This window comes from Neodiprion pinetum, chromosome 5 (genome assembly GCF_021155775.2).
Source record: "Neodiprion pinetum isolate iyNeoPine1 chromosome 5, iyNeoPine1.2, whole genome shotgun sequence".
Lineage (NCBI taxonomy): Eukaryota > Metazoa > Arthropoda > Insecta > Hymenoptera > Diprionidae > Neodiprion > Neodiprion pinetum.
In genome coordinates this window covers 22,384,297-22,408,793 of record NC_060236.1, presented here as the reverse complement: position 1 = coordinate 22,408,793, position 24,497 = coordinate 22,384,297, and the positions used below count along the sequence as shown (strand labels likewise).

General features: G+C 41.1%; 1 protein-coding gene across 3 annotated transcripts; it reads left to right on the top strand.

Annotated features, from left to right (window-relative positions):
• Positions 1 to 643: 643 nt before the first annotated feature.
• Positions 644 to 24,227, top strand: LOC124219448 (hyaluronan synthase-like protein kkv). 3 transcript variants are annotated; one of them, XR_011177230.1, is made up of 21 exons: positions 645 to 1,001; positions 5,913 to 6,042; positions 6,174 to 6,421; positions 6,581 to 6,874; positions 6,956 to 7,165; positions 13,210 to 13,554; positions 13,618 to 14,009; positions 14,097 to 14,364; positions 14,482 to 14,744; positions 14,844 to 15,054; positions 15,135 to 15,382; positions 15,459 to 15,651; positions 15,740 to 15,894; positions 15,973 to 16,278; positions 16,365 to 16,612; positions 16,698 to 17,010; positions 17,198 to 17,374; positions 18,842 to 19,012; positions 19,079 to 19,307; positions 19,390 to 21,453; positions 21,561 to 24,223. XR_011177230.1 is itself a non-coding variant. In XM_046627015.2 (20 exons), the coding sequence occupies exons 2-20, from the start codon at positions 5,936 to 5,938 to the stop codon at positions 19,701 to 19,703; spliced, it is 4,692 nt and encodes a 1,563-aa protein (XP_046482971.1). In that variant the 5' UTR covers positions 644 to 1,001; positions 5,913 to 5,935; the 3' UTR covers positions 19,704 to 24,227. The 3 variants fall into 3 exon arrangements, 2 of the variants coding, with proteins under 2 accessions (XP_046482971.1, XP_046482970.1); XM_046627015.2 differs by lacking the exon at positions 17,198 to 17,374 and adding an exon at positions 17,560 to 17,736 and having other exon boundaries at positions 644 to 1,001; positions 19,390 to 24,227; XM_046627014.2 differs by having other exon boundaries at positions 19,390 to 24,224.
• Positions 24,228 to 24,497: the final 270 nt, after the last annotated feature.

The following is a 24,497-nucleotide window of genomic DNA, read 5'->3' as shown; positions in this document are numbered from 1 at the left end:
GATATATAATATAGTCTCCTTAATCAAAGAGACTATACATGTTCCAGACATTCTAGATATGATTGCAGTATTGCAGGTAACTTAGAATAATATGTTACTAATAGTTGACCCTTTCGGTACGGACGCATTCTACGTCGCGCCGTCCCCGCTGACCGAGCAGTCGTGGCAAGCGTACAGTCACCGCTCAGACAGAACGAGCGTCGCACGTTGGGTGACTATAGTCACCGCTCAGGCCGAAAGGGTTAATTAGCTGGTGAAAAATGCAATTTTCAGGATCACCTTGCGAGTGGAGAATATACGTGAATTGGAATTGCAGAAACTCCCGCGGGATCGCAATTGCATCCCCCTGTCTGAAGATCCGTTACGAAAAGGCTGCAGCCATATGGTAGGAATGCGGTGCTCTCGCGGATCTATATATCGCAATCGGAGAGTGTAACTATAATATCTACATATTATATATATACATACACATGTGATACAAACTTTCCGAAGTATGTGACATTTGCTTTGCGACAGGGCCACGGCATCCCCGCTCCCTTCTCTTCCCTTCTCGCACTATCCATAAGTCGGTCTGCTCTTTCTGATATAACAGATCTTTCGAATGACGTCGCGTCCAATCGGATACCGAGCTCACCTTCGTGAAAGTATACGGTGGCCCTGCCGCCCGGGATCTATGGCCAGTCTCTGGCCAGTGGCCCCCAGCACACAAACCTTTAATCCTCGCGCGTTCTTCGTCCGCGATTTGCCTTCATACTGCTTTCACCGCGGTAATGCGATACGTATATGCGGAGAAAATACAATTCCATGCAATTTTAATTACCACCGCATCATTGTGCCCCTTCCCATTGTTCATGTATAGCTGATGAACCTGAGGAAGGGTGACAAAGTGTTATCAGTGCAAAACAAGAAGCTACCCAGTCAGATCCGGGATATCGGGATGTCCGACGTTCGAGTTTAACCACTCTGCTGGATCACTTGCAGATAACATCGCGGAGCGAAAGGTGCGTGCGAGAAATCATTTTCGTATTCCTCGATACGACTCAAGTCGAAAATCGTCTAAAGACTTCCGATGTAGAGAACTTCGCGACTCTGCAGATGAGGTTAATTAATGATAACATTTTTTTTAACCAAACGATGTCTTAGCAAGGAATTTTGAGCCGAAAAATATCGAATCTAAAAAGCCCAAAATGATATGTATAATGTTTCATAATTTATGTTTTCGAGAACACGTTATAGATCCGCAGATTTGCGGAGAATGTTAATATGTAGCTCACGTTACCTTGGGCTCACCGGATAGCGGTAGTTTTTAACGCTGACAGACGAATTGACTATACAAATTTAAAATATAAAGACATCTTGAGGCCTCGAAGTCTCAGCGGAAACAGTTTAGTTAAAATTAGGCTATTGGGCAACGAATTTTGGTCGACTTTTCACTTCGTCGCATGTTGTCTGGGTTGTTTACCTAATCAAGACAGCTGGAAATCCCACTCGACGGTTGTCTTCCCGCGTACGTCTAGGTATGGAATCATGCTCTGGTCTACTTTCTAACACACCAGGTGACTCCTTAAGGCAGCGAGCCGATCAAACAGCGGATGTAGCGTGCAGTGTTTGTTTGCCGTAGCTTATTATTATTTCTGCGCATAGGTATTAATACTTATTTATAACACACATTTGGTCAAACGGGAGCGGTTCGGTTCCGTTGTGACGCAGCTGCGGAATCCGTGTGATTCAGAAAATCACGATGAGGTTTATTAAGTGCGTGTAAAGAATTTCCAGTGATTTCATCCGCTGCAATGGACCGGAAACGACTCTCAGAAACTTACGCCAGTTGGCAGGTTACTACATCTCCCGATACCTATTTCTCGAAATCAGATGTACCGACCAATGATCATTGCGGGCATGTGTACATATCCATCACTCTTCTGCCCCCCGATTCAGTGCTCTTTCTCTATTTTACGATCTGCACCAGATAAATTCCGTGCAGGTTGAAATGATATTTATGATATACTTATCGCATGTGTATTGAATTATTATTCGTATTTATAGCGGGCTGTGTAAGAAATGATCGATTGAAATCAAACTGTCCACCTTTCCTGATTCATAACCAGCTTGGACGCGCATAACTGTACAATTCCTATTCACCGGGGGACCAGGCGCGTGGGCGATGTATGTATGTAAGTACGTACGTGTCATACTGCGAGTGTGCCGGAGGTGAACGTGAAACGTGGGATTGTTTATTATTCACCTTGCAACTTTTCGTCGTTTTATTATTCAAGCACATATAACGCATGCTTTTTAAATCCTCACTCGTACAATACGGGCATTTCTGTACAATTTTTGAAAAATATACTGTAACATGCGAGGACATATGACTATAACTATAATTCGTGCTATCCGCCGCGCTCTGATTACGTAATAATAAACCGTTTGCAGCTACCAACGTCGTTCGATCACCTTCTTCACGCAATCGCCGACGATTTACTAGAAAGTCGGAGAAGACGTGCCAGGCTCAACCGGTGGGGAATGATTGATGACTATCCCGGCTTTTTCGATGCCGAAGAATTCCCAATGATTCAGTTACCGAAACAGATCTTCTGACTCCTGTTCTACTCCAACTAATTGTACGCGATCTAATTCACTAGTAAAGGGTCCAGGCGAAGCTGGCTGCCTACCAGTAGGCGGATGGCGGTTAATTTAGGGGTGAGAAGTGGCGTCGGTCGATCGGTCGTTGAATGACGGCATTATTCGATGCTAGTCTCTTATTCGCTGCTTTACCTACAATTCATTCAAAAAAACCTTAGTAGATCGGTGGGCTTGAGAACTGCACGCATTCTCGAATGTATAGTATAACAAATAGCTACAGATACATGAGTGTGATAACTAATTCTCAGCCGTTTAGCAGCCGCAGAATCGATCCAGTGATCGAGTTTTGAGATGGTGAAAGTCAGTCTTTGTTATATCTACTGCAGAGCGAGTAGCCGTCGGGCGACCGCAAGCTCGAGCTAGGGTATAATACGTGCAGCCATCTACCCATTTCGCACGTATAGTCGTTGCGAGAAAAACGTGGCGGTTAAACAACGAGAGGGTCACTCGAAATTGTACTGATCCTATCAAAATTGAATTGAATTGTAATGTGAAATGACCGGATTGCAGGGCGTTACGGTCGGCTCGTCCATTGCCAGCGCCTGAAGCAGAAAAAAGAAAACTGTCAACATGGCTAGTTTTATCAAACGACGCACACTTTGAAATTTCAATGTACTTAATTGTTTTTCTACACAATCAGCTTGTACCTACTCATTTAATTGACTCACGATGCCCGAACTGTCATAGCCTCCCATCATGACGTATCATATAGCTTTTATTTCCGTGTCTCGGGTTACCGATTTCTTTTTATATACCTCCTTTGGCCTCCACCGCCTGGAGGTTCTTATAGCGTCCGGGTTATTTTCAAGTATATACAGCTCGTATAGGGTAAACCTGTAGCAGTAAAATACGAGGCGACAAAGGTGTTAAGCTGTACATAGATCCCACGTTAAACTTTCTGTTACCCCATCATACAAATTAGTCAAAAATATCATATCCTAAACATTTTGAGCGCTATTAATTCTTAGACAGTGAGAGGTAGTGGGGGGTATTTGAGGGAAAGTTTCTTCCGTCCTGCACATTATATACAGCACGGCTGATAATAGTTGGCGTTCTACTTATTTCTAGTGCTCGGTATAACACCGAGACGCTGTGTTTATACGTATTATACCTTCCCTTCGCCCGTTCGATGTGCGTGGACGTGATCGCCGATGGTATTATACATGATACTGCACTGTATACCTATATACGATGTACGAAAGTGGGAGTGTGGCCCAAGGCTGTAAGTTATAGATCGCTGAAATGCGGCAACGTAACTTTTCATATTATTCTTACATCGTCCTGTGCAATCGGTGCAGATAATATTGTTTCACTCTTTACTATACACGCATTTCATATAGGTATGTTACATAGGCACCTCCTTGCAACATTTTGCGCTGATATCTGCAACGTTGCGGAATACCTATTTTACTATTATTGCGGTCGCGCAGGTTTGGTCAGTTGAATTATTTTTCTCCGTAATTTCACTAATTCTACACGAACTCAAGCATTTCTCAAGTTTACCAAGCAAACCGCTGATCCATTACGAACCCGGGCTGTGTATGCTGGCTGACTCACAGTTTCACCCGCGGTGAAATTATTCTTAAAGCCTTATTGTTACATGCCATTCATACTTGCCTCTCAGCGAACGCGGTTAAAGAATTCGCAGCGCTGAGTCAATCTCCCGGATGCTCACATTAATAATGGTGCGAAAATTCTTCACGTATGACTTTTAATTGATTGTTGTATGGTTGTAGTATAATTTTTCGTCTCGTTGTAATCATCAAGGGCATGAAAATCTCTCGATCAAGTCTAAAGTAGACCGTGCTTAACAGGCAATAGGTCGTAAGCGTCGTTGAACGGCAGGAGATTTTAATGACGCAAACGGTTGCATAAGCGATGTCGCATGTGTAGCATATATCTTATTCCAATTGAGACGGCATAACTGATTGAGGTCTATTGCCGTATTTTCAATACTCGATATTAAAGCGAAATAAATGCTTGGTAAAATGCACGATATACGTTAATTATCATTACAAGTATTGACAAATCGTCAAATAACGAAGCGAAGCCCACAGCGATGGACTTCCGTGAAAACATTCGTACATATAGATATAGCGCATGTTCTATGTATGTACAGTATTGCAAGACGTAAAGGAGACAGGCGTCAAAGCGCGGAGGACAAAGGCGTCAGGGCAAGGACTTCGTATCGTGCACATCGTGGGTGTAAAAAAAAAAAAAAAAAAAAAACAACAACAAACAACCAAGAAGACAATGGTGTATATATGTATAAATTTTTACACCGGTAAACCAGCTAGAACCTGTTTGTGCGGTTCGCGCGGTTTTCGTCCCGGTATTATGTCTATAGTGATACTCAGCGAAAGTGCACTGCAGCAGCTTGCAGGAGGAAGGAATACGTATAACTGCACAGATTTCTTGGTTACAGCCGTTCGCGCATTATCGGCTATTCGGTTATAAATAGACACTGCGGAGGCAAAGCCGTCGCGATGAATTCATGCAGGCTGAGGGTGTCGCCGCATGCAGAGGAGCACCGAGAAATCCTCCTCCTGTGGATCTTCAAGGTCGGGCTGTCGCGTGAGTCACGAACTCCGCCGCAAGCAACGCTGATCCAGGTTCCCTGGCTCCAAAATGTCATTCCTCAGCGAAAAATTGACTCACGCAGCCCAGGGTCCAGGGCGGGTCTGGCAACCGGCAAGGCTACGCCCGACGTCCTTGCCGCTCGCGTTATCCGGCTGCGTGTCGCTCCTTTCACTTTCCACGTGGCGGACCCGAACTCACTGCTATCGACATCGTGAAAGAGACGGCCTTTTGGCTCGATCACGCTGCCGACCGAGACGGCGAGATTCCTCCACGAATATTTATACGTCAACTAGAAACAAGTTCTGGGCACGCAAAATGCCCGGATCTTTGTCCTGCCCTTCGACGATGCGATATACATGCTGCAGCTGTATGGTGGACAATGTTATTCAACTGAGACTTTTTTTTACCGGTCTTTGTCTCCCAGTGCCGGCGATCTCGCGCGCGTTTTAAACAGAGGTCAGAAATCACTTTGTGGATCGGATCAGTCGCGGGGTGCACACGCAAGAATCTTAATAAATTGCTTAGGGTTAGCAATATTTTGCTCGTCATTTGCGATAATATATCCGGATGTCTTGACGGCGACATGCAAATGACAGGTATTGAACTTTTGTCTCCGGTTTGAAATGCGCTTGGCACAAAAAGTCGAAAGATCGCTGATCTGAATTATGATGACGATTGTCTTTCTCTAGCTTTTCAGTGAAACTGCTTCACCATGATGAAGAACCAGAATGGCGGTGTTCCGGAGGCGGGAAATGTCGGCCCGGACGAATTTTCAGATGACGAGAGCAGCCCGTTGACTGGACAGGAATACGCTGGAAGGTGATGATTGACTTGTAGATTGATCAGTAATGCAGTCTAGGGACTGATAAATAAGTGCAGTAAATTATGGAAGGCGCAAAGCGTCATAACTTGTCGATGTACCTGTATACTAATTTTTGTACCCCCTTCAGCCAAAGAACGGCAGTGCCGGAGACGAAAGGATGGGATGTGTTTCGGAATCCTCCGATAAAAATAGACTCTGGTTCGATGGCGAACCAGAAGTGCCTGGATGTAACGCTGCAAATCACTAAGGTCCTGGCGTACCTAATTGTCTTCGTCATCGTGCTCGGAAGCGGCGTCATCGCCAAGGGGACAATCCTCCTCATGACTTCCCAGCTCAGGGCTAACAGGACTATTTTTTACTGCAATCGGATGCTCGGTAAGTCAGTCAGATCGCTTATTTTATCCCCTATTCGCTTATTGAAATATTATCCGAAAATTTTGTGAGCCATTTTTCCGACAAATTTTATAAGCTTATGCTTGGTATTTATTTCGAAGTATAAAACAAATTGACAAAGACCTTGTGCGTTTTCTTCAGGCAGGGACAAAACGTTCGTAGTTACGTTGCCGGAGGAAGAGAGAATAGCCTGGGTATGGTGCATAATAATCGCTTTCGCGGTACCTGAGATCGGCACGCTACTAAGGAGCATAAGAATCTGCTTCTTCAAGTCGTGGAAGAAGCCAACAGTCGGTCAGTTCATGCTCGTCTTCGTTATGGAAACGTTCCACGTCGTCGGTCTCGCGCTGATGTTCATGAGCGTTTTACCCGACCTCGACGTCGTCCAGGGTGCCATGCTGACTAACTGCGTTTGCTTCGTTCCCGGGCTCCTTGGTATATTTGAATTCAGAATATCATCTCTTTTATAAAATATTACAAACTGCCGAAAATTCTTACTACGTGACATCATCGCAGGGCTGCTTTCTCGGAACAAAAAACGTGACGAATCCAGGCGATTCGTCCTCGTTCTCGTCGACCTCGCTGCCCTTGCCGCTCAGGCGACAGCATTCGTTGTCTGGCCGCTTATTGATAGCTCGAAGCCTGGCTTGTGGCTAATCCCAGTCGCCTTGATCCTCGTATCCTGCGGTTGGTGGGAAAACTACGTCTCTGTTCAGAGTCATTTAGGTAAGAGTGGATGTGATAAGCAGGACCCAACAATCGGAAAAGAATAGAAACGGATTGAGAATTTCAGTACGATCTATTCCGATTTCTTGATCCAAACGGATGTTTCGTATTCTTTGAAAAGAATTAATTCGGATAGAAAGAATTGAATCGGATTGATAATTGCCATCCCTTATTCTAAATAAATAATTGAAACGAACAAGCTATTAGAGGTGGCATTCTCGCGAATATGACGAGATAGGAAAGAACAGATAAAATCGAATAGAAACGAATAAACAGATTAAAACGAACAGTGTCTCATTGGAATAACTCATGCTTAATTCGGAAACTTGAAGAAATGGGATTCATAATTCTGCTAATCGTTCCGTTTCTATTCTTTTCCGATTGTTGGGGACCCAGCTCACAGCTATAGCAGAGATGAGTAGGGAGATCTCCAACGCTCGGCTTTTCGTGATACCAGCTAAGTTGGAGCGTCGACGTGACACCTAGGCGGCCACGCACCGAAGGTGGCCCATTTCCGACCTGACACCAGGCGGCCATGCACCGAAGGTGGCCCACAATCGTGTATATATAGATACACTCGGTTGCTCGAGCAAGTGGTTGCCAATCGCATCCTTGTCCCCGCTCGCACAGATGTTTCCAGGAATGCAAGAATTGGGATTTTTTTTGTTTCAGTTATGAATGTCAGCGAATAAAAGTATCTGCAGATTTGATGAATCTTGGATTCAATTAGCGGACGCTGAACCAAATTAATTAACTATTCCCAGTCCGAATACTTTTTTTTTTTTTTTTCTTAATATATATTATTTTTTTACTGATATGAAAATATGTGACGCCTGGTGTTCTTGAATATTTGTACACGCAGTCTATGGAAAAATATACGAAGCCAGCTCGATAACATTTATGCAAAATGTGCAATGGGCAAGTGGTTGGGGGAAATTTTTTTTTCTCGAACTGAATCTTCCAGAGAAGCATCAGCGAGTTCCAAGCAAGCTCCATAAACATACCGAGCAAACGCGCGCTCACGGACGTAGCTGTGGTGTGGCTGAGTGGATACCACATGAGGATGAATTTTCAATCACAGGTTTTTGCGCGAAGTTTCCCTGTATTTAAGTTAATTACTGCTGCCTTTGCTATAATACTGCATTCAAGTCTTAAACAAAACACTAAAAAATAAGTTAACCACTTAATGTAAAATAAAATGTTAGATTGAGCTTAAAATTTAAGCCGGAGTTACATAAACTAAGATAATTACAAGTGCAACATTGTAAATATTGTACATTTATTGTTCATCTAAATGAATATGGTTTCCTCCTCAAAAAAAAAAAAAAAAAACATGAGGATGGAGTGATGCGGGACACGGGTTCGATCGCAGTTCACTCTTTTTATTTTTTTTTTTTTTAAATTCATTCCCGGCTTTTGTTTTTGTAGTTTCGGAGAGAAAAAACAAATGAAAGAAAGAAAATTTCCAGAGCCGGTCGATTTTTTCCTTCTTTCCTTTTGCTTTTTTTTTACTCAACCCACCCTTTTTGTAATGGGGGTAACCCAGAAGAGAACAAATAATTGAAACAATAAAATTCCGAGAGTGAATCGATTTGTTCCCCGTTTTTGGCGCCTCTTTTTTAATAAGGAAAAGTTTTGACAGTAATGAAAAATAGAGATTACTAAAAACAATTGTATTGTTTTTTAATAACACCGGTTCACAAAAAAAAAAAAAAAGAGGTCTCTACTTTTGACCGGACCTTTATGTATTTTGACGCACTGAATCCGAATCTGAAGTCAGTTTTGCCCGTACACCCTCAAAATTTTGAGTAAATTGCAAAAAACCATAAAAATCGCCAAAAATTAGCAGTTTTGGTAAGAAAAAAATTTGTGGAACTGTAGACCAAGTATGATTTTTATGCATTTTGGTCCACTAAACCCAAATCTGAAGTTTATTCAACCATAAGCCTTTTAAAATTTAATTGGGCCGGTGTTATTAAAAAACGATACATTTGTTTTTAGTAATCTCTATTTTCCATTACTGTCAAAACTTTTCCTTATTAAAAAAAAACGTCCATTTTATATCAGTCTTGACGAGCATTTCTTAAGAATTTTGAGAGATGCGAGATCGGAACGACAAAATTATTTCAGTAGCAACAATGTATAGACCCCTCTCCTTTTCCGATATCGGCAGCCAGTTAAGAGGCTTCACAGTGTTCAGTTTAGTGCCAGCAGCTCTCGAGGTATCAAGATGCTAAGTGAATTACATAATTATTTTACAATTATGGAAAAACCGGCAGGTTTGACGATCATCTATTTACTTTATAGATTAAGAAGAGAAAAAAAGGGAAGGAGCTGTAGTCGTATTTTATACTTTATTTAATTTTCCTTGAATTGTCAGACGTTTTTATTTTTGATTGTATAGGAAGAAGATGTGTGGGGAATTCCATTCTAGTGCCCAAGAATATAGTACGCATTTTCGATCATTTTTTCTTTTTTCTTTTTTTTTTTGGGAAACATTTTCCTCAATTTTCAAATTTCCTTAATTTTTTGGTATTCAAATCGATTCTTAACAATTTTGCGCACAGGTGGGATTTCTTTAATTATTTTTTCCCTAATCCTGAGGATATTTCCTATCGGAGACCACTGTCAATAGGCGAGATTCCGGAAATCGTAAAATTACCTTTTTTTCTAATTAAAAAGAAAATCACATAAGGCCACTAAGAGCTCGAAATAAAAATCTGAAAAAATTAGAGATGTTTTTTTATATTCGAAGCCATTAACGTAAAAAATCCGTTTAACGACCATCCTAATAGATATACATCGTATATGGGGCATTCCGCGTCAAATTTGCAACCCATGTACCTTACCCTCTTCGATTTTGATAGTTCTTTAGTATGATGTTGCAACCACGGTTTCAATCGACTTAAAACAGTGTCGGAATTTTTTGCAGATTTCTTTAGCCACCACTGAAATAGAAAAAAATTGTAAAACCAATTCCGAAAAAGCTTCTTTTAAAATTCTGAAAAAATTCACACTGATTTTATAATTAGGAATATGATTTGCAAGCACGACACGGTAATGGGATCTCAACATTTACTACTTTTCTAGCAAGTTTTTTTTTCTCATGCCGGAATTGGAGTTTCTATTTATTTGTTCGGTCACAAATTTCTCTATTATTAATGGATTTCAATTTTTCTGAAATTTAGAGGAATGCCAGAAGGCCTGAATACAGTTCATACCATTTTATTCTTTTTTTTTAAGTTATCCAAAGATCCAAGAAAACTAAAAACTTGCGAAAACAATAGTAAATGTTGAGATCCCATTACCGTGTCGTGCTTGCAAATCATATTCCTAATTATAAAATCAGTGTGAATTTTTTTCAGAATTTTAAAAGAAGCTTTTTCGGAATTGGTTTTACAATTTTTTTCTATTTCAGTGGTGGCTAAAGAAATCTGCAAAAAATTCCGACACTGTTTTAAGTCGATTGAAACCGTGGTTGCAACATCATACTAAAGAACTATCAAAATCGAAGAGGGTAAGGTACATGGGTTGCAAATTTGACGCGGAATGCCCCATATACGATGTATATCTATTAGGATGGTCGTTAAACGGATTTTTTACGTTAATGGCTTCGAATATAAAAAAACATCTCTAATTTTTTCAGATTTTTATTTCGAGCTCTTAGTGGCCTTATGTGATTTTCTTTTTAATTAGAAAAAAAGGTAATTTTACGATTTCCGGAATCTCGCCTATTGACAGTGGTCTCCGATAGGAAATATCCTCAGGATTAGGGAAAAAATAATTAAAGAAATCCCACCTGTGCGCAAAATTGTTAAGAATCGATTTGAATACCAAAAAATTAAGGAAATTTGAAAATTGAGGAAAATGTTTCCCAAAAAAAAAAAGAAAAAAGAAAAAATGATCGAAAATGCGTACTATATTCTTGGGCACTAGAATGGAATTCCCCACACATCTTCTTCCTATACAATCAAAAATAAAAACGTCTGACAATTCAAGGAAAATTAAATAAAGTATAAAATACGACTACAGCTCCTTCCCTTTTTTTCTCTTCTTAATCTATAAAGTAAATAGATGATCGTCAAACCTGCCGGTTTTTCCATAATTGTAAAATAATTATGTAATTCACTTAGCATCTTGATACCTCGAGAGCTGCTGGCACTAAACTGAACACTGTGAAGCCTCTTAACTGGCTGCCGATATCGGAAAAGGAGAGGGGTCTATACATTGTTGCTACTGAAATAATTTTGTCGTTCCGATCTCGCATCTCTCAAAATTCTTAAGAAATGCTCGTCAAGACTGATATAAAATGGACGTTTTTTTTTAATAAGGAAAAGTTTTGACAGTAATGGAAAATAGAGATTACTAAAAACAAATGTATCGTTTTTTAATAACACCGGCCCAATTAAATTTTAAAAGGCTTATGGTTGAATAAACTTCAGATTTGGGTTTAGTGGACCAAAATGCATAAAAATCATACTTGGTCTACAGTTCCACAAATTTTTTTCTTACCAAAACTGCTAATTTTTGGCGATTTTTATGGTTTTTTGCAATTTACTCAAAATTTTGAGGGTGTACGGGCAAAACTGACTTCAGATTCGGATTCAGTGCGTCAAAATACATAAAGGTCCGGTCAAAAGTAGAGACCTCTTTTTTTTTTTTTTTGTGAACCGGTGTTATTAAAAAACAATACAATTGTTTTTAGTAATCTCTATTTTTCATTACTGTCAAAACTTTTCCTTATTAAAAAAGAGGCGCCAAAAACGGGGAACAAATCGATTCACTCTCGGAATTTTATTGTTTCAATTATTTGTTCTCTTCTGGGTTACCCCCATTACAAAAAGGGTGGGTTGAGTAAAAAAAAAGCAAAAGGAAAGAAGGAAAAAATCGACCGGCTCTGGAAATTTTCTTTCTTTCATTTGTTTTTTCTCTCCGAAACTACAAAAACAAAAGCCGGGAATGAATTTAAAAAAAAAAAAAATAAAAAGAGTGAACTGCGATCGAACCCGTGTCCCGCATCACTCCATCCTCATGTTTTTTTTTTTTTTTTTTGAGGAGGAAACCATATTCATTTAGATGAACAATAAATGTACAATATTTACAATGTTGCACTTGTAATTATCTTAGTTTATGTAACTCCGGCTTAAATTTTAAGCTCAATCTAACATTTTATTTTACTTAAGTGGTTAACTTATTTTTTAGTGTTTTGTTTAAGACTTGAATGCAGTATTATAGCAAAGGCAGCAGTAATTAACTTAAATACAGGGAAACTTCGCGCAAAAACCTGTGATTGAAAATTCATCCTCATGTGGTATCCACTCAGCCACACCACAGCTACGTCCGTGAGCGCGCGTTTGCTCGGTATGTTTATGGAGCTTGCTTGGAACTCGCTGATGCTTCTCTGGAAGATTCAGTTCGAGAAAAAAAAATTTCCCCCAACCACTTGCCCATTGCACATTTTGCATAAATGTTATCGAGCTGGCTTCGTATATTTTTCCATAGACTGCGTGTACAAATATTCAAGAACACCAGGCGTCACATATTTTCATATCAGTAAAAAAATAATATATATTAAGAAAAAAAAAAAAAAAAGTATTCGGACTGGGAATAGTTAATTAATTTGGTTCAGCGTCCGCTAATTGAATCCAAGATTCATCAAATCTGCAGATACTTTTATTCGCTGACATTCATAACTGAAACAAAAAAAATCCCAATTCTTGCATTCCTGGAAACATCTGTGCGAGCGGGGACAAGGATGCGATTGGCAACCACTTGCTCGAGCAACCGAGTGTATCTATATATACACGATTGTGGGCCACCTTCGGTGCATGGCCGCCTGGTGTCAGGTCGGAAATGGGCCACCTTCGGTGCGTGGCCGCCTGGTGTCAGGTCGGAAATGGGCCACCTTCGGTGCGTGGCCGCCTAAGTGTCACGTCGACGCTCCAACTTAGCTGGTATCACGAAAAGCCGAGCGTTGGAGATCTCCCTACTCATCTCTGGCTATAGTGCCAATATCCAGTAAACGCTGTATAATTTTCGCACAGGTATAATAAAAACTCTGGGAAGAGTCAAGGAGGAGATGAGACTGACGAGGTACTTCACTTACATATTCGTCTCTGTGTGGAAGATTATCGCTTTCTTCGTAAGCTCGGTCGTAATACTGCACAATAAAGGCTACACCGTGGGCCACCTGTTCACGATGTTCGGCAGCGCGTTCGGTGACCACAAAATAACCGTGACCGAGGTTTCGACGACCGCAGCCGGCGCAACACCCGATCTTTTGGAAATCCTGCCGAATGGAGAGACGGAGACGATAACCGCGGACTTCAGCACGCCTATATATGTCCTGCTGATCCAAGTATTCGGGTCGTACTTCGCCTACGTTTTCGGTAAGTCGTCGCCGTGGAATTAGGCACGATAAACTCTTGCCGATAACGCTGTCGATTTTCCAGGCAAGTTCGCTTGCAAGATCCTGATCCAGGGATTCAGCTACGCGTTTCCAGTGAATCTCACGATTCCCGTGACAATCTCGCTGCTCATCGCTGCCTGCGGCCTCAGGAACGGGGATCCCTGCTTCTTCCACGATACGATTCCCGACTATCTGTTCTACGAATCTCCGCCGCTGTCTTTCCTCGGCGACTTCATCTCCAAGCAGTACGCCTGGGTTTGGCTGCTTGGGCTCCTTTCCCAGACCTGGTTCACTCTTCACATATGGACGCCGAAGTGCGAGCGTCTTGCTTCGACAGAGAAGCTCTTCGTGGCGCCGATGTACAACGCGCTGCTGATCGACCAGTCGATGGGATTGAACAGGAAGCGAGATGATCAGCCCGAAGTCACTGTGGAGGTCAGCAGTAATTTATTAATCATTCCTAGTCGTATTCAAGTCGCCGTCTCGCTTAAAAATGTACGATTATTCGATAATTGCGTGCAGGACTTGGCTGAGATTGAAAAGGAGAAGGGCGATGGGGACTACGAAACGATATACGAACAGACCGATGGGTCCGCGACTCCGCCGTCGACCGTAAAGAACAGCGATCTTGTTACGAGGATCTTTGCTTGCGCGACAATGTGGCACGAGAATAAAGAGGAGATGATTGAGTTCTTGAAGAGCATCCTCAGACTCGATGAGGACCAGTGTGCGCGCAGGGTCGCCCAAAAGTATCTGAAAGTCGTTGACCCCGACTACTACGAGTTCGAGAGTAAGTACAAGACTTAATATAAATTACTTTATACAACTCACACATCCGTCGCAGGTGATTAGATATGCTCGACTAACAGTTTTTCCATTGATTTAATACTGACTCATGCCTCTTCAGCCCACATATTCTTCGACGACGCCTTCGAAATATCAGATCACGATGACAACGAGTCTCAGGTGAACCGTTTCGTCAAACTTCTCGTCGACACGCTGGACGAGGCGGCTTCCGACATTCATCAGACTCGTATGCACGTCAGAGCGCCGAAAAAATTCCCAACTCCTTACGGTGGTCGTCTCGTGTGGACACTGCCTGGAAAGACCAAGATGATTGCTCACCTCAAGGACAAGAGCAAGATCCGTCACAGAAAACGTTGGAGCCAGGTAACAGTTGTCCTCATTACGGTAGAAACAGTTTTCCAACTCTCTGTCTCCGCTTCGTTATATATTCAATTTAATTACGGTGGTGTTTCGTTATTGCAGGTGATGTACATGTACTATCTCCTCGGTCACCGACTAATGGAGCTGCCGATTAGCGTGGACCGGAAGGAAGTAATAGCCGAAAACACGTTCCTCCTCACCCTGGATGGTGATATCGACTTCCAGCCGGCCGCCGTCAAGCTTCTAATCGATTTGATGAAGAAAAACAAGAATCTCGGCGCTGCTTGCGGGCGTATTCATCCCGTTGGTTCCGGTAAGCTTGGATTGTGACGAATTAGCTGTCGTCGTCTCACACGATCTCTAAATGCGAGCAATTCTCAACCTTGTTTACAGGCCCCATGGTGTGGTACCAGATGTTTGAGTACGCTATTGGACATTGGCTTCAAAAGGCGACGGAGCACATGATCGGCTGCGTACTTTGTAGCCCAGGGTGTTTCTCGCTTTTCAGAGGCAAAGCGCTCATGGATGACAACGTCATGAAAAAATACACCACCAGGTCGGACGAAGCCAGGCACTATGTCCAATATGATCAGGGAGAGGATCGGTGGCTTTGCACTCTGTTGCTGCAGCGAGGCTACAGAGTCAGTGAACATCTACCCTAATAGTTTATCGAGCTCTGCCACCAGAATGTAGAATTAAAGCGACGGATACTTGCAGGTCGAGTACTCGGCTGCCAGCGACGCCTACACTCACGCCCCTGAGGGTTTTAACGAGTTCTACAATCAACGACGTCGGTGGGTGCCTTCAACAATGGCGAACATCATGGATTTGCTGATGGACTACAAGCGAACGATCAAAGTAAACGACAACATATCTCTGCCGTACATATCTTACCAGATCCTCCTGATGGGTGAGTCTTAGTTATATTAACTTTGCCTCATACTTTACGCTTTGTTTCATTCGAACGTCTGAACGCTGACGTTCCGTTCTATTAACAGGAGGTACGATCCTCGGACCCGGTACCATATTCCTTATGTTGGTGGGAGCCTTCGTCGCTGCCTTTCAGATCGACAACTGGACCAGCTTTTACTACAATATCATTCCAATTTTGCTCTTCATGGTCATCTGTTTCACTTGTAAATCTAACGTACAAGTGAGTAATTCTCGAAAGGTTTTTACGGTTCACCAACGAACGCGAATTTCTGTAAACTACGTCCGTTGGCCTTTTCAGCTTCTCTGTGCCCAGATGCTATCGACGGGTTACGCGATGATCATGATGGCCGTAATAGTTGGTACCGCTCTCCAGCTGGGCGAGGACGGAGTCGGCTCACCCTCCGCGATATTCTTGATAGCAATGTCAAGCTCGTTCTTTATAGCCGCCTGCCTTCATCCTCAAGAGTTCTGGTGCATCGTACCGGGGATAATATACCTCCTGTCGATACCCTCGATGTACCTGCTTCTGATCCTCTACTCTATCATCAACCTGAATGTCGTTTCTTGGGGAACGAGAGAAGTCCAGGTTAAGAAGACAAAAAAGGTTTGTGCCGCTCGCTATCTGCATCGCGGAAATGTGTTTTCTAAAGGATTGAACTTACGCGGTGAAATTCGTTTTTCATTAATCAGGAGATGGATCAAGAGAAAAAGGAAGCTGAAGAAGCGAAAAGCAAGGCGAAGCAGAAGTCGCTACTCGGTTTCCTCCAGAACGGCGGCGGCAGCAACAACGACGATCAAGGATCGATAGAAATCTCATTGGCTGGGTTATTCAGGTGCATGCTGTGCACCCACGGCCAACCCTCGGACGAGAAGCAGCAGCTGGTCGCCATCGCAGAGTCCTTGGAACAGCTGGGGAAACGCTTGGAAACTATAGAGAAGTAATTAAAGTTCGTTCATCATCTCACCGATCAAAGGTTGCAGCCTTAGATGTAGAACTAAACCAGCCGATCCTCGATCCGTCAGGGCCGTCGATCCTCAGGGTCACGTTTCGGGCAGAAGACGTGCGTCCTCCGTCGGATCGCGGTTTGTCGATCCAATGAACCCGATCGAAGAGAACCCGGTTGACGAGGGCGAGAGGGACAGTGACACGGAGACAACGGTCAGCCAGAACACGGAGGGGAATCGCGAGCGCACTTTTCTTGCGAGTCCTTACTGGCTCGAGGACGAGGGACTGAAGAAAGGCGAGGTCGATTTTCTCTCGCCCCAGGAGGAGCAGTTCTGGAAAGACCTGCTCGAGAAATATCTCTTTCCAATCGACGAAGACAAAGCGGAGAAGGTATAAGAGACGACGTAAACAGGTTTTGCAATTCCTCGCTGGCGTCGGGGAATGTTTTTCAATATCTGATGCTGCTTGAACACCAGCTCCCATTATATTATTCATTCATAAGCTTTCGTTTTACCAAATATCAAGGTCTTGCCGTGTATAAATTGTAATGATTTCTTTGATGATTGTGACACGTCAGGCACGCATAGCTAGCGACTTAAAGGACCTCCGCGACCAGAGTGTCTTCGCGTTCTTTATGATGAACGCCCTTTTCGTGCTGATCGTATTCTTGATGCAACTGAACAAAGACGAGCTCCACATTAAATGGCCCTTTGGCATCAAGACCAATATTTCCTACGACGAGAGCTCTCAGGAGGTAAAGACCGCTCTGCGGGACCCAAAGACTCGCGTTCGTGACGCTGCACCAATGTTTAATTGTACAAAATCGAATTTTTATCCGTGACTGACGATTGAACGGTAAAGCTGATGCGAACAAAGTTGGGCCCTCGCGGAGTTTTTATTCATTACTATCTTAACGACTTGTCTTTTTTATATCCACAGGCAAGGATCGCCGCAGACTTGATTGAACTACGGAACAAAAGCGTGTTCGCATTTTTTATGTTCAATGCGCTCTTCATTCTGATCGTATTTTTACTACAATTGAACAAAGACCAGCTGCACATTGTATGGCCTCTAGGGGTCAAGACAAACATCACCTACATAGTGGAAACCTCAGAGGTACCGGTACTCCGGGTGCCTCTCAGCCCGGGACTAACTTCCGGTGTATAACTCCGTTCTCGGGTCGTCTTAACGATTATATTCATTCTGGTTACATTGGTGTTTGTTTGTTTCTTCAATTTTTTTTTTATTGGTAAATACAGCACCTACACAGGTATATCCGAGAACGAGTTACACAAGCATGGCTGCTATGTGGTGTTGATTGCACTTGCTGATGCATATTACATACATGTGTGTGTCCTACATCCATACTTACCGTCAACCCCACCAATTATCGGCAGGTTATTTACAACTCGGGATTTCGAATTTTCGATAATTTGCATCACTTACGCGAAAAACAATTCGGCAGATTTATTTTGGACAGTAGAGGTCTAAATTTTGCCAGTCCACCAGATCTGAAATTGATGCGAATTGTAGACGAATCAAAATCTTGACCCCCGAATCTTCTGGAATGAAAATTGGTGGAGTTATCGTTATACATAGGTATATATTAATGAAGTCTGCCTGTCAATAACATCACGATATACCTTTATTTTTCTCTGAGTACAGTTCACTTGGTTAATAATTAATCAACGAACACTTCCTCACTTAATTAATTCTCGTTATTATCACAGCACAAAACGGACGTTATTTAAAAATTTACACCGATTACCGAATAAAAAACCTTTTCAGGATTATTATATACCCATAACATCGGCGTGCGCACTGTGATCTAAAAACTAATCCTGCACCTGGGGTCCCGACAACAAGGATCTGTTGTGGCTAACTCAATCCACGTTTTTTGCATGTACGATACTGCATAATATGCCTATATTTTACAGGATGTATTGCGATAACACCGTTTTCTGACTTACACACAAAGAAATGAACTCGGAAATTTTGGTTTCACATCTCCGGCTCTATTCTGAAAATAATAACAGGCTTCAATCCCACGTTTCTCATAGCCACCGTATCTGATCGAAAACCAGAATTTCTGCGTGTATTCCATTTCTGCAAAATAAATTTCTCAGTGTACCTACATGCACCTTTGGCTCTGGGTTTTATGTACAGACGTCTTCGTCATCGGATTACCAAGAACTGATGCGAACTGTTTACCACTTTATAGGTACACATCACCAAGGAGTACCTACAGCTCGAGCCGATCGGTCTCGTCTTCGTCTTCTTTTTTGCCTTGATTCTGGTCATCCAGTTCACTGCCATGCTGTTCCATCGCTTCGGGACCTTCGCGCATATTCTCGCTAGCACGACACTGGACTTGTTATACTGTTCCAAAAAGGTGAGTCGCGAAGAAGTGGTCGAGAGTGGAGATGAGCGAGTACTTATTACCACAATTTACGAACAGACTAAGGACCTCTCCGAGGAAGCGTTACTGAGCAAACACGCGGTCGAAATAGTTCGGGATCTCCAAAGGTTGGACGGCATGGAGGGTGACTATGACGAGAGTACCGGCAGTGGACCGGGGAGGAGAAAAACGATTCGTAATCTGGAGAAGAGTCGGCGAAAGACGCAGGCGATAAATACTCTGGACGTCGCATTCAGGCAGCGGTTCTTTAGCATGGCTGAGGGCGCCGGTGGGTTCAATTTTGCGTTCGCTAAATGCGGCGTCGTTCGAAATATTCGTTAATGTGGAAAATTGCACGATTCGTTTCACAGGATTGCCACGGAACATGTCGACGAGGAGGTCGACCAAAGCATTCAAGGCGTTCGAGGGGCGTCGGAACAGCATTATGGCTGAGAGAAAGAAGTCCCAAATGCAGACGCTTGGCGCTAATAACATTTACGGGGCGGCCGGAAATCCGCTCGGAATTCAGCCGAGGCCCGCAAGGAGCAGTCAAATTTCCGTCAAGGAAGTGTTCGAGACGCATCCGGGCGTCATCAACCACGCCTACGAGTCTGAGGAAAGTCCAAGGAACAGTCTGAGAATGCAGCCGAGGATCACTTGGAGGGATCCCAACTCAAAGGTGTAGAGATCATATGGGAAAACCGATTTTAGGGGAAAAAAATACTTGTAGTGCAATATTATTATAATTTTCTTGTTTTTCTAACGTTGCGTGTATGCAAATTATTTGATAGAGAAGCGGCTGACCATGAAATGAAAATAATACGCTTAACAATCTTACCGTATTTATATGAAGCGAGATGTTGTACACGGTACAAACGTTTTCAAATGACTCGATACTACATATTTGGGAGAATTTTTCTTCAATCACACCTTGCCGACCAAACTATGGTCAATTATACGTCTCATGCGCACATGCAGGTACGACTACCATGAACGAATGTAGACTAATTAATTACGACAATACTGCAGGCCATTGCAGCCTATTGAGATACCGAATATCGTTAGCTTCTTCATTATACAAGTCCTGCGTAACTATGAGTGTATATTTTATGTCGATGAGAGGGAATAGGTGTATTTTTGTATGTGATATTTTAGAGATTTGATATATCAGTTATCCGATAGTCAATATATTATATTATACGATTTCATAGACGTTTAGGCGAAGTGATGAACAATATTCGCCTGAGTTTGGCGACCCTGTTGGGAATAAATCGTCACACTGCTTGAAAACCTGCATATTCTCATAGAATTATTAAACTCATCTTAGTAAATAAGCATAGAAGATATACCGGGACAATCTCTTGAAACTATACATACCGGGACAATCTCTTGAAACTATACATATAACGCGCATGCGCCAAATAATTTAATCTCATTGGTCGGGGAGATCGCGCCGCGGTGATGTTTTCATCTGCTGAGCAAGGCGCCAACGTACACAAAATGAAACAAAAGCTGTAATTCTCTCGCGCGTAAAGCCGTAGATTGAGGTTATGCTGCTGTTTATTTTTACGTAGCGTGAATTGTCTAAGAAGAATAGTATCGTTCAGCAATACCGTGGTTGATTTCGGAAGATATTCAACCGACGCAATAAAGAATTTAACGGAAAAGCAAATATCAAATGATACAGAAATTGGGTGTTATTTATTGAAAGAAGAAATCTGAAATTCAAAGTGAAATGTCATTAACAAGTGGGAGTCTGGACAAACAGAAGTAGGTAAGTAAAAACAATGTTTATTGTGAACAGATTCTTTATTCACATAAAATTAAAAATAAATGAATGGTTGAGACCCAGTAGATATTTCCAGAGTAGATTCGTTACGGTGCAGTGCTCGAGAAGTCAGTAATTAGTGCCGATGAACATGAAATAAATAAAAGAAATGAGTAACAAGGAATAAAGAAATTATTCATCTTAAACACGAAGCTTAGGAGGACAAAGAGTAGCAATTAACAGAAAACGTACCCGACGCAATACTCACAAAAATCCTCACCGACATCATTGATTAGTTGACAAAGTTTTTGCAGCTCCATTGTACAATAATCAATGTTCCGTTAACAAAGAGGGTTCACCAGATATCCAAGAATAAAAAGAGAAAAAGAACAACAGTTAATATTACAGTGTAAATCATGCTATTAATGAAAAATTAGGAAACAAAACAATAACTTACAAGACAATCGTCCGATAACACTGGGAGACCAATCTCCACTCTTCTGATCACCCCTCGTCAGGCCATTGGTTGCCTTTCAAAAAGTGCTGCCTTTTTTTTTGCCTTCAAAAATACCGAAAGATCCTGTTTGATAATAATAGCTTCTAATATTTTCAGGTACGAAATAATTCATTGTCAAAGCGGGACTAAATTTGTCAGGCATGGAAGCATGTAAGTAAATTTCCAATTACGTGATCTTTGACAATGACAATATTTTAACATGGATTCAATGACAATATTTTAACATGGATTCAATGATAAAATTCGTTTTTTTTCAGCAGGCTCGAAGTTTAAACTTTAATTAACACGAGGACAATTATGCCTTACCTGATGGTCAAAACGTTTAGGTGGCAAGGATCCTGGTTTCTCGAGCGGTGCAATCATTAGCACCATCGAACCTGGTTGTTTCGTCAGACATCAGGTGCCAGAGTGAATTTTATCAGGCCATCGCCACCTTCTTAACATCAGTTGAGGCAAAATTGAAGAGCGGGATATACTACAGATCATAATGGCTGAATATTCCATCATTTTACTTTGATCGAGCCAATAGCGATAAGTTTGTTACTTAACCGTTGCTGCCAATTCATTCTACCGAGGAATCATTCTGTGCACCATTGTAATTTAAGCATTATTATTGACCAGCATTGTTTTTCAAACTTTATACCATTTGATTTGATATCTTATTTTGAAGCTTACTTTTACTCTCTTTGGCATTGAATTCAGATGAATAGTTTTTCAAGTCCTCAATTAGATTGTAGGGTTGAATTTTGCTAGGCAAACTGAATCAATCTAAATCTAGAACTGTTAAATAAGTTCAGTTAAAAATGTCTTTAAATTTAATCTTAGTTGATGGTGTCATCTGGCTAGCTAGTTGCACGATAACTTGAAACCAAATTCAATTTTACACTCTTTATAGGGTCCTACGCTAAGACTGAAAGCTTGTGAATTTCCATGTACCGCAATTATTTCTGCATTTCATGTTAGCATTATCTGGAGCAAAAAAAATCCCATTTTGAGATTGAAAATGGAACCTGAAACACAGTTATTCAATAGCTCGAATTGAAAACCAAGAATTTTATAATGGTTTCTGCAACAAAGGGACTCTTTCCAAATATCCTTGTTAGAAGGTGATGTTCGGAGGACTATGAACAAGATATTGTATCGGATTAAATTATTTGGAAAAAAATTTTCGTAAACTTTGTTAAAAATTAGATATTCATTTATTTTGATGGAACAAGGGACACAATCTTTACATTACTTTAAAATTGACATTACTCTAAAACATGATTGTCCTTGAAGCTAATTGTGACATTGAGGCGCATTTTGAGAAACTTGATTTTCAACTTGTGTCACAGGATGTGATTTACATTCCTGAGTTCTACGCTTTCGATTAGATTTTCTTTGTTTCGAACCGCACTAACATGAAATACAAAAATCATTTTAATAAATCTAATATTACTTGAATTTTCAATTTGAGTATTAGGTTCCCTTCATTTATTTAATCGAACATCATTGAAAATTTGCGAAATAAATTCTGATAATCATTCGGAAATTTTAAATAGTAGTAGCAATAATTTGTTAATCAGAAAAAATACATTGACTATCGACTATTCGTAAATTTTGTTGAACTATTTTCAAGAAAAAAAAGATTCACAGTTCCGTTACAGATAGTGAGATATTTAAATTTCTTGAACGCTCGGTTTAATGTCTCATTTTCGAAAATGATAAAATTCAATATTACCGCCTGAAATCACAAAAGAGTGAGAAAGTTGCTTAGTTGCTTGAAAGTGGCGATGATCTTTGTACGTCTGACAAATTGAATGGGCAGATAACAGTGAATATCAGAGATGTAATTATTTTAGCCGTATCACCTGTTGATAGATAAAAATTCCATTGTTATTTCTAATGTACGAAATAATAAAAATGATTAAATAAAGTGTTCGCACCTACCTGCTGCCTTTCTTCCAAGCACCCAACATTTAAACAGATTTCTCATTTTAGTCGAATAAAGCCAATTTTCAAAGAGCATTAGCATCAACTTTCCGAGTCACTACCTCGACTGTTTAAGATTCTAACCTCAAAAATTCGTATGAACTACAACGCCGCCAGAAACAGAGTTTGACAGCTGAAACTCGGAGTGGTCAACCTGCCCGAGCAGCCGATAAAACTCGCGCATGCGCATTATATGTATAGTTTCAAGAGATTGTCCCGGTACTTATGTATACGTACTATTATAACAACGATATTGTTATGATGAGCATTATTGTTACTATTGTTATTAATTATTATTACTATTATCATTATTATTATTGATATTTGCCATCTCATTATGTACATTTATGATATGTAATAAATAAGTCTAGTAAAGTAGAAAAAAAGTTAAAATTACATCGATTAGTTTGAAAATACGCCTCAAGCAAATTACTTTCGAGATTCCATGATGAATATTTTAATAATTAAGGATACTCGTGTGGCTTAAAATTCTGTAAATAAGCTGGATCGATGGAAACTTCAACTAAAGAAGCGAGTTGCGTCATAACTAAGTAAAAATATATAGATTAGTCATAATTATTAGACTCCTTCAAATTGATTTGATGAACTGCAGAACTCTCGATAAGGTTGGATGCATAGCTAGTAGATAACGAAGCCCAATTTTATGTTTACGTAATCGGTTAAACTTGGTTGAACAATCTATAGCACCTACGAACAAACTGGATGCTGCGTAGAAATAATCATAAAATAACCATGATCTTGGTCTAAAACATTTTTCTACATGTTGAAGTTTTCAATATCTACAACAGGTAGTAAAATTTCCAAAAAACTCTGGAGCAAAAACCTTGTGCCAAGTATATTAAAGTAGAAGCTAACAACAAAAATTTACTTTGCCGCTGAAAAACTGCCAAAATGATAATGCACCTTCAAATATGTACCGGCAACAATACCCTTACCTAAAAAAAGAATTGAAATAAAAATCCTTACTGCCAAGTACATAACTTCTCCGAAAAGTCAATCAATAAAAAATGTAGAATTGAGGATGAAATTAAAAATTTGGAGTTGTACTCGTGGTCTTGTTGCTGGTACTTATTTGAACGTGTGTTGTCATTTTGGTGTGTCGATACTGCAAATTAAATTTTTGTCGGTGATTTCCACTTTAATGTACTTGGCACAAGGCTCATTTACTGTAGGTTCTTTTTAGGGTTAATACGATATACGTA